The 11,035-nt window shown below is 41.6% G+C and overlaps 1 protein-coding gene across 1 annotated transcript; it reads right to left on the bottom strand.

Moving 5' to 3' along the window:
• Positions 1-4,914: 4,914 nt before the first annotated feature.
• Positions 4,915-6,641, bottom strand: bola1 (bolA family member 1). The gene is made up of 2 exons (XM_083679643.1): positions 6,532-6,641; positions 4,915-6,188 (listed from the first exon to the last, which is right to left on the bottom strand). Exon 2 carries the CDS (start codon positions 6,152-6,154, stop codon positions 5,702-5,704), a length of 453 nt encoding a protein of 150 aa, XP_083535769.1. The 5' UTR covers positions 6,155-6,188; positions 6,532-6,641; the 3' UTR covers positions 4,915-5,701.
• Positions 6,642-11,035: the final 4,394 nt, after the last annotated feature.

Raw genomic sequence — 11,035 nt, forward strand, 5'->3', positions numbered from 1 at the left:
AGAGGTTGAGGAGAGGTTGAGGAGAGGTTGAGATGAGGTTGAGGTTGAGGAGAGGTTGAGACGAGGTTGAGGAGAGGTTGAGATGAGGTTGAGGGGAGGTTGAGGAGAGGTTGAGACGAGGTTGAGGAGAGGTTGAGGTTGAGGAGAGGTTGAGGTTGAGGAGAGGTTGAGGAGAGGTTGAGGGGAGGTTGAGGGGAGGTTGAGGCGAGGTTGAGGAGAGGTTGAGACGAGGTTGAGGAGAGGTTGAGGCGAGGTTGAGGAGAGGTTGAGGGGAGGTTGAGGAGAGGTTGAGGAGAGGTTGAGGTTGAGGAGAGGTTGAGGGGAGGTTGAGGGGAGGTTGAGGGGAGGTTGAGGGGAGGTTGAGGGGAGGTTGAGGCGAGGTTGAGGCGAGGTTGAGGGGAGGTTGAGGGGAGGTTGAGAGGAGGTTAAGGAGAGGTTGAGGTTGAGAGGAGGTTGAGGCGAGGTTGAGGCGAGGTTGAGGGGAGGTTGAGAGGAGGTTAAGGAGAGGTTGAGGTTGAGAGGAGGTTGAGGAGAGGTTGAGGGGAGGTTGAGGGGAGGTTGAGAGGAGGTTGAGAGGAGGTTGAGAGGAGGTTGAGGGGGGGTTGAGGAGAGGTTGAGGAGAGGTTGAGGGGAGGTTGAGGAGAGGTTGAGGTTGAGGAGAGGTTGAGGGGAGGTTGAGGAGAGGTTGAGGAGAGGTTGAGGTTGAGGAGAGGTTGAGGGGAGGTTGAGGGGAGGTTGAGGGGAGGTTGAGGCGAGGTTGAGGCGAGGTTGAGGGGAGGTTGAGGAGAGGTTGAGGTTGAGGAGAGGTTGAGGGGAGGTTGAGGGGAGGTTGAGAGGGGGTTGAGAGGGGGTTGAGGAGAGGTTGAGGGGAGGTTGAGAGGGGGTTGAGGAGAGGTTGAGGCGAGGTTGAGAGGGGGTTGCCGGGAGAAAGTTGAGAGAACAGCTATCAGTGTGGTCGGTGAGAGAGGATCAAGAGGGTGCTCCGAAAAGAAAAATTGAGTGACAGAGTTGAGGGTTAGGGTTGAGAGAGGAATGAGAAACAGGTTAACAGATAGGGAGCGAGAGGGGAAGATCACAGGGGCTGCGCACAAGCTGAGAGGGAGTCGAGAGAGGGTAGAGGGAGGACAGAGAGCGAGAGGTTGAAAGAGTGAGTCTTATCTGTGGCCCATCCGTCTTGACATGTACACTCCCCTGGTTAGTGCCCTGGAGGAGAGGAGAGGGGCGGGGAGGGGAGGCATGTGTGTCAGTGAGTAAGTGTGGAACCTCCAGAAGGGCTTAGGGGTAAGGCCTTGGCCTGTGCATTCTGGTTCAGAAAACAGCCTAACCAGCTCCAGCCTCACCCCAAACTCTCGTGACCTATACCGCAGTCATGTGATGAGGTGATCCATGCACGGGGGAATCATTGACGTGAAGGCAGACACACATGCAGCATTTTTTGATTTGACACTTGAGTTGGCGATTTACTGCAGCATGTCTTTTGAAATTGTTCGGTTTTGGCATTTAGAAAAAAACTACATTTTTGTCAATTTAGTTACTGATTTTTTTTGTAAAGTTTGTTTAACTCATCTGCCCGGAGGAGTTGAGTATACTTTGTCTCAAGCCACAACCTGGGCTGTAGTAGGACTATTTACAGACCACTGAGAAAAAGTATTGATCCAAGATGTTTCACATCAAGCCAAACCTCCGAGATGTTTTACTTGACTTTGTTGTACAGCACACCTGGGAGATTTGCCTTAATGAATACCTGATGTGGCGAGCCGGTTAATTCCCCTATAAAATAACTCCCTTCCTCCTTCCTGTGGGCCCCGGCTGTTGTTTATCAAACGAGGTAACGTCCTGTCATGTGACCCTTCATCCCAGCAGCCCACCTGTGTGGACTTTGCTCTTAATCCCCCCTTTTTCTCTGCTTTGAATACTTAGACTACTGAGTGTAACTAATTCTCCCACACAAGGATATTGTCTTCCCCCTATCTGTCCTTTTGTCCCTGTCTTTCAAGCCGGCCCATTCACTGATTTCATTAGTAAGCAGTGTGTGGGGAGAGAGAGAGAGAGAGAGAGAGAGAGAGAGAGAGAGAGAAAGAGAGAGAGAGAAAGAGAGAGAGAGAGAGAGAGAACTTTCCAATTAAAGGGCTTAATAGGCTATTACCGTCACTTTAAATCCAACGCTTGTTTTTTTCTCACCATGAAACCAGATAATGGTTATTTATCAGATCAGCATGTGGACTTTTAAGAGCCCATTTTGAGTTTCTTTTTACTTGTAATTAGTGGTCTGAGGTGTTCCCTGTTCTGACCTCGGAGTGTATTAAGAGGACATGCCTAAGTGTGTATGTGCCTGTGTGTTCAGCGTAATGTAGACTAACAAAATGGGGGGTAAGGAACTGATCAATGTATCTGTCATGGGTTCTTAGATCACTCGTCCTCGTAACATCACCAGGTTTATCATTCAAAACACGTACATTTTAACGATTGTTGTTACTAGCTGGGTTTAATTAAATGCATTTAACAGGCTTTTTTTCCCCCCCGTCCTCACATACACACATGCTGCACAGACACTGCAGCTGACCAGGGCTAGTCCCTTGGGACGGTCAAGCCAGCCTTTCTCAGACGCCCATTTGGTGCTTTCCCCCTCCCCCTTCTCTCCTCGAGCCCCCTCTGACCCCCAACCTGGAGGGGTCAGCTGTGCAGAGGGAGAGCCCCTGGTCCGGAGCCGGTGCGTAAATCAGGGGCCGCCCATCGCGGGAACCCTGCGCTGCCCAGGGTCCCAGCCCAGCCTGGCACCATCAGTCCTGGGGTTCTGACGCAGAGGAAGGCTGTCGCTGAGGTGGGTTCCCACTAACGGAGCGCGTAGGCCGGGGCCACATGGGCAGACCGACAGATCCATCATCACCGGGGACCAGTTAGTGGGAAAGCAGCCTACCGAACAGGTTTGGGATCAGTCCCATTATGAATTCAGTTCATTCAGAGTGGGAGGAAAAATGACAATGGATGATGATGGATGATAATGGATGATGATGGATGGCGGATCGCAAAAAAAACGTAATTAGAAATTGCTGAATATTTTACGAGGATATTTCCATACATTAACCTAATTTCAATTCAGGTTCTGAATTGACTCAATTCAGAAAAGGGATCAACTGGAAGATGATCCCTTTGGCCACAAGCCTGCAGCATCACTATGCAACCCTGGGGCATACACACTAACTAGCCTCCATAAGAATATCACCAGACTGTTACAAAAAGTATTATAACTCAACCAACCTACATTGAAAGTTTCTTATTATACCTAACATAGTCTACAAGTTTTGGAATGAGTGAGTTGCTACCCGATTATTTTTTTTAATGGCCTCTCCCCAACGTAAAGATCAAGGCAAGTCTCTGCACCCTCCCCATCATGGTTGACATGTCATCCTCTCCATCATACTAGCACCTGGAATTGTGACAGGTAAATCTCATTCTGTAGAGACAGTCTGTGCTTCCCGAGGCGGTAATCCTTATTGCGTTCCATTTTCCCTTCTTCACTCTTTGCTCTGTGTCTAAGTCGCCCCCTTAGGCCTAAGTCTAATAGACAAACAAGGGGTCATAAAATGGTTGTGTTACTGTTTTCCTTTTCCAAACAAAAACAATCCAAAAATATGAGCAACGCATCAATCAATTGGATAAACACCATGTAGGAAAAGATGGGTCATTCACTGTTTATTTAGGCTACATCCAACAATGGTTTTTGACATATTTTTTTCGCCACATTACTCTTGCTTGTTTTTGGAATAACAGAGACATTTTGTCTGTCCTCTGGGTTGAGGGTAGGACACCTGAGGACCTTCACAGCGACACATACAGTCCAGAGACTGAAATAGAAACACACACACACACACACACACACACACACACACACACACACACACACACACACACACACACACACACACACAGACAGCAAGGTTAGGACATGTCATTCTGAGAACAAAAGAATAAACTATTACACTATTTGTACGCTGGCCTGCAGCCAATCATAGTAATGAGAAAAGACAGGCCTAATATGTCAACATGATATCAACTAAAAAAGAAATGTAGCTGCCTGTGTTGCTTGATTCACTGTATTTTTACTGAACTGAGTTTGACCAAGTCGATTTATCAGCCGTTGCTTTTTCCACAAATTGAGTAGTTATCCCCTCCTGTTACACATTCCTGTCACGATCAGAGAAACCATGAAATGCTATAGAAAATTACTGTATATTGGAATATTGATGCTGAACAATGTTATCTTTAAATAATGAAGACATCCCTGTTCTGTCACTAGTGTTCACTCCAGCAGAACATTTGTACATGCTGCCCTCATGTGGTGAAACTAAGTAATTACAGTTGCGCACAGTAGTTGTGTAGTAGTAGTAGTGTAGTAGTTGTGCGTGTTCCATTTCAAAAACTGCAAATAGTAGATTTTAACATATATTACATGTATAGTATAGAATAGTCTGCAGTCTAGTCAAAAGTATCAATATTTGGCCAGTCAATTCCGATGGTCAACAATGATAGTGCTATAGGACTCTGGATAATCTACCGGACAATCTACCGATCTATTGCACTATTATTATTACCAGCATTTGGCCGCTATTTACTGTATTTACTGTCTTTACTGACTGTTCTTTTGCACTGTTTAAATTATTTTATTGTCTGTCATTGAATGTTTCACTTTTAGTATGTCTTGTCTTATCTGTTGTGCCTGTGCACTTTATCTGTCTCACCGTGGGAGAGTGAGAAACGTCCTCTCGATTCCTTTGTATGTCTTGACATGTGAAGAATTGACAATAAAGCCACTTTGACTTTGACTTTGGCTATGCAAATAATTATTATTTTAAGAGTGGCATACTATGCATTGATAATATGAACATCATATAATACTTTTTCAAAGTTTATTGAAAGACATCAAAAGGGTTATGAGTGTAAATCATTTTAAGCTACCAAACTGTACCAGTTTATATCTGTTTATATCTGTCCTGACTTGCCCTCACATACAAACAATAGTATTTCCAGACGCACCAGATGCAGTCTGATATCAGTGCACTGTGCATACACAAACTGGTTGTTAACCAGCATCATTACCATTCAATGCATTTCACCTCAACAAGTTGAGTAACCAGTGTTATGGTACAGTAGGTCATACAAAACCACCGCTACATCAGCCTACTTCTTGATGCTGAACCAGTAATGGCCACAATAATACATTTATGGCATTTAGCAGACGCCTTTATCCAAAGCGATTTACAACAAATACATTTTGTATATAAGACAAAGTCAAAAGTATAAGACAAAGTAATCAATGCTAGGACCAGCGGCCATCGGCAGTCACAATGCTAGAAGAAGGAATTATTATTATTATTATTTATTTATTTATTAACAGGAGAGAAACTTGTACAGGGGGGTAGTGGGGGTGAAGAGGTCTTTAGGACATGTGTACATGTGTACAACAAGGTTGTTAACCTGCCAAGACCAAAGTGAAACCAGTTAACAACCAACTCAAGGTAGGCATAGTCACAATCCCTAGAAATGTGTCTTGTAGGAGAGCCTAAAAGCCCATCTGCACGCCAAGTGAAATTGAAATTATACAATTATGAACGTTTATTGACACTTGCTTCAACTGCATTGCACTCATCATTGCATTCACCACAGTCCAACATGAGGGTACAACCCGATACAGTTCCCCTGTTCACTCCCGTCCAGCCTTGAGTTTCTCCTCCACCGTGTGGTCACCCCTGGACCCTCCCATGCACGGCGGACTCTTCGCCAGGCTGGGGTTGCTGGCCCACTGTTGGGGTGTCTTAGCCTGGATGGACAGAGCGTGAACATAGCTACTCAGTTCCTCACGCAGCGCCTCGTTGACCAGACGGTGGCGTTTTATCAGGGAGAGGCCATCAAAGCATGGGCTGACCACCAGCACTCGGAAGTGGGACTCGGAGCCTGGGGGCACTGCGTGCATGTGGCTTTCGTTGTGGACCTCCAGGTGCTCTGGTTCCAGGGCCTGGGTTAGCTTGGTTCTTATGGCCCCCTCGACGGGCCGGTTGGGGTTGGGGTCCATGTGGGGTCTGAAGTGGGCTAAAAGCCTGGTGAGGTTGAAGGTGGTGGAGAGGGGATGGGCACAGCGGAGGACACTGGGCAGCATCAAAAGACTGTGGCAGGCGACCACTGCAGACAGCCTGCAAAACAATCAAATGTTGAAAAAATCAGTCAAACAATCTGGTTAGTTACAGAGTTGCATACAGCCTAAACATCTGTCCTTGGATAAGCAACTTTACTTAGCTAGTTACTAAGCAAGCAAGCAAACTCTCTGTCTCGTAGGTGCATGTCCCAGTGAGCTAGTACATCTATCTTTAGCATCTTAACCTAATGCTTACAAATATTTCGACAACATGTATTTGCTTAAAATAGTTGCTCTATTACTTTAATCTGTGGCTCGTACAGAAAAGGTAGTAACAGTCATTGTTACACTGTGTATTTGTCATAATAGCACAATCTGTATTGTTATAAACAGTTACCGACCTTTAACAGCTAGCTAGTTAGCTGGTCCCTAGGTTGGAGCGTTCTTCTTCTTCTTCTTCTTCTTCTTCTTCTTCTTCTTCTTCTTCTTCTTCTTCTTCTTCTTCTTCTTCTTCTTCTTCTTCTTCTTCTTCTTCTTCTTCTTCTTCTTCTTCTTCTTCTTCTTCTTCTTCTTCTTCTTCTTCTTCTTCAGGGGAGTTTTACGGCGGTTGGCATCCAACGCAAATGTTGGGTTACCGCCACCTACCGTGCTGGAGTGTGGGCCAGAGAGGTTGAAGCGTAGTGGAAATAGGGAGTTGTAGTCTTTGTATAAATTGTAGTCTTCAAGTAGAGAATCATGGAATTTGTAGTATGTCAGGGGTATTTGTTTATTGAAACAAAAGTTAGTGTTCTGTGTGGTGGTGATGTCAAATCGATGTTCCTGGTGGTCAACAACAACAAACACAGTCATCACTACCAGGAGCCAGTTGTTCATGCTAGTTACAGCAGTTAAAAGAAGGTTTTATCAATCATGAAATCATTGAGAAAAATCTAGAACAATATAAACATTTCTTTGCAGTAAATGAGAGACATACAAGGCTTTTATCAGTATGACAGATAGTTTATTCTCCATGTTTCTTTGCTATCCATTTCATTTCTGAAAAGGTCAGTTGCACAACATAGTGTAAACCCCATCATAAATAAACAATGAAGATAAGAAAAAAAACCTCACACGAACCTGGTAACAGAATCATGACATTGTAACATTTAAGTATTCTTCATAACCAGTAGTATTAATATTGATGTATTTACTTATATTCCATTCTCATTTACAAAATACACAAAATCAAAGACAACATACAATATTATTCTGTCATTTACACTCCAGTTTTTTTTGTCCTTTTTATTTATTTTTTTATGGTTCCACAAACAGTATCTTTACTTACATACAAACAACTACAGTTTCTACAGCACAGTACAATGACAATGTGGTAAATTCTCTGTTACATTTCATTAATGGTGATGCATTCTTAAAGACAAAAGCCTCAAAGACCTATGGGAGTTTTGAGACAACATGAATGTTAGCAATTCAATCCCATTAAGTTGAAGCCAACACCCAGCATTTCGGTGGACAAGGCCAGCATAATGTGCTTTGATTCCCAATAGTTTTCGGGGAGAGGAAAGAGAGAAATACCCTAAAAACACTTATTGCTTAAATCACTTTTTGCACTCATGATTGATTGTTGCCAAGGCAACAATTAAGAATACAAAAAACCCTGTAACAGAATTTAAGATATGCAACTACTTGAAACAATCTTGACTTAACAGATCCTGAACTGATTCACTGAGATTAAATAGATAGGTAAGCATTTCACAGCGTTCCATGTCATACTATACAACATCAATATTGACATCCTTGTTTGTAATTCAATGGGTGGTATAGGGCAACATACAGATAGAATATGGAGTTACAGATTAGGAACATGCTGTACTGTTATGCTGAATCTTCAATAACAAATGGATTTTTTTTTTTTTTCTTCTTTTTTTTAAAGTTTTTTACACACATTACTGTGCTTCTAACAGGAATTCTGGACAATTCTTCTGACAGACTGGCCATCCAATCCCAGGGTCCGTTTACTAAAACACTTCTCCCCTGCCAGCATATTTTCAAGGGGACAAAGGTCAGAAAGAGCTATCATATTAATTTATTTTCTAGTTGCTGTATTTAGATTTATCTTATTTAACATATATTTATATCAGCGTTTTTTTTATGACATAGTAAACTAGTAATTTATTTTCTATGTAGTTTTATTTATTTTATTTTACATATTCATATGTCTATCAGAGGGTTTCATAACATAGTTTTGACTCTATTAATATATTATCTGTGTATTTTGATTGATCGTATGTTACATATATGTATATCTGATTTTTTTGACGATGTAGAGTAAACTCAAGACATACAAAAATATTTGGCAATAATCAATAAGAGTTGTTACTCATGGCACAATAGATAATCTGTTTCTAAACCATAGTTAACAAGTTTGGATGTAGACTACTAGGTGTCAATGGGGCACAGTAGGATGTGATGGGACAGTAGGATGTGATGGGACATTTGCGTTTGCCTGGAGAATGTGGTGACACAGCTTTAAGCTCCATAAAGATGAGGGGGGGGGGGTCCTACATTACACATATGCATACAATTCTGTTTTATGGTAATGTACCCATACAGTAAAGTGGGTGGTAGTGCAGTAACATGGCAGTGCTCTAAAACTTGCTGTGTTGAGTGTTTAGTGAACTGTTCACAACTGCATGTTTCTAACCATTCGATCATTCGGTAGTGTGTTAGCGGTTGGACTTTGTGCTCATGTCGACACCGCTATGCCTTTTGTTACCCGCCTTGGGCTACAGGAATCTTCTCTAAGTGTCAAGTCTCCAAGGTTTAAGTCGTTGAAGAAAACAAGGCTTTAACAACTGTTCATGTACATCTAGGCTTGTGGCTTGGTCTTCAGCCAGAACTACGTAGTCTATATATGGCTGCTATCCTACAAAATGGCAGTTTAGAAGTATAACGTTATCCCCTTGTTTCAGGACCACTGCTTTGTTATTTTTAATTTGTTTGTTGCTTTTATTGATGCAATTGTGAACATATCACACCTGGATAATGTGAGAATTTGACATATTGTTATTGGTACCACATCAATTCACAGGAAACTTTGTGTACTCAAAGCAAAAATGATGCATCGACTATGCAAACTACCATCCCCAACTCGACCTGAATTGTAAGAAACCATCCTTATCTATAGAAACTTTTGATTACCAATCACAAACATTTATTTCAACGCAAAAAAATAGCTTTCCCCCCCCCCATCTATCCAGATGTGCTTCGCCACCATAAAGAACAGAAGGATAGGGGGAGAAAATAATGGAAAAAATAAAAGCTCTACAAATATCTCCTATTTTAGTGCTTGGTGAATCTTTACCACAAACACAATAATTCAACTGTTAAGACTGTTCCGTTCTGATCGTGAGATCAGTAAAGCAGCTTTTACATGTATCACCGCATCAGTTAATCAGATCAAAGAATCAATAACACAACAAATAAACAAGCTATCAAGCATCATATATATATATATATATATATATATATATATATATATATATATATATATATATATAAATAAATAAAAAAACTGTTAAATTAATGAGACGAAATAAAAACAGAACATAAAAGTTCAATATTGCACACGGGTTCAATATTGCACAAGCAAAGAAGCACACTCCTTACAAACACTCAACATTCAACATAAATAACCAGTGTGGAGCTATGGTGTACAGGTATGACAGCCTGTATCTGTTTAAAATCAGCAGACCTACTCATTTATTTTTTACATTTATGGAATTTAGCAGACGCCTTTATCCAATGCGACTTACAACAAATACATTTGTTTAAGTAAGTGAATCATCTATCCAACCGTCATCATAAGAAAAAGTAATCAAAGTTCAGACCAGGGGCCAAAGGCAGTCACAATGCTAGAAGAAGGATTTTCTTTTACTCATAGTATGTGCTTACCAGATAAAATCTGTCCATTATTTAAATGTTCCTTTCCTGTGTGATAATCATCAGCTAACTTCTCTAGGCTTCTTTCCTATCTGAACTTTGACTATGCCGTAATGTACAGTGTACTATCTGAACTTTGACTATGCCGTAATGTACAGTGTACTGTACATAGGCTATCGTTTACAACAATAGCTACTAAAAAACGTTTCAACCATCTTGTGCTTAGTTACATCTTCCTAAAGTGTTTTGATGTTTTGCATCAAAGTAATTGTCTCAATAGAGGATGAACTGTGGCTTGTGCAGATGGGAGCCTACCGAAGAAAGGGCTGTTGTGTGCATTTCTCTTTAGTCATATCATTCATCCAAAATCTGCTGTAGTATCTGACTTAAGTAAAACAAACAAAAAATAAACGGTCTACAAAAAAAAGGAAATATGACATTTAAGTTGTGCCCATCAGAGTGGACTGGGGGTGTCTGAATGCGAGAACGTTAAATAAATCTAACGTCAACGATGGCAGAAACAGCTGATTAGTAGCAAGGCAGTACGCTTTCTCATGTGAAGGACAGAGATTCAAAAAATTGCGTGGATGTTTAACATTTAACATCTGACTAATTGATATACGGTAACGTGAAACACCTCAGTTGTCATTTTCATATTGAATTCTAGCACATTTTCCGATGAATTTTACGCACATACTTCATTACATGCAAAACACTTTCCAAAAACACATTTTGAAAGAGCAAAACATACAGTATGACTACAATGAGTACAAAGAAAGCATTGGTACTACAGGATATATGATGACTGAACTGCGGGCTTATCAATGTTTTCATTATCAAGTTGTGACAATATTAACAACATTTGCACTGTCAAACATGGAAGATGTTTGAGACCAACGGACATCTTTAAAACGGACATGGCAAACAACATGGAGTGGTGCAAATTCAACATTGTCCATCAAAGGA

Source organism: Argentina silus (genome assembly GCF_951799395.1).
Source record: "Argentina silus genome assembly, chromosome: 10".
In the NCBI taxonomy this organism is placed as follows: domain Eukaryota; kingdom Metazoa; phylum Chordata; class Actinopteri; order Argentiniformes; family Argentinidae; genus Argentina; species Argentina silus.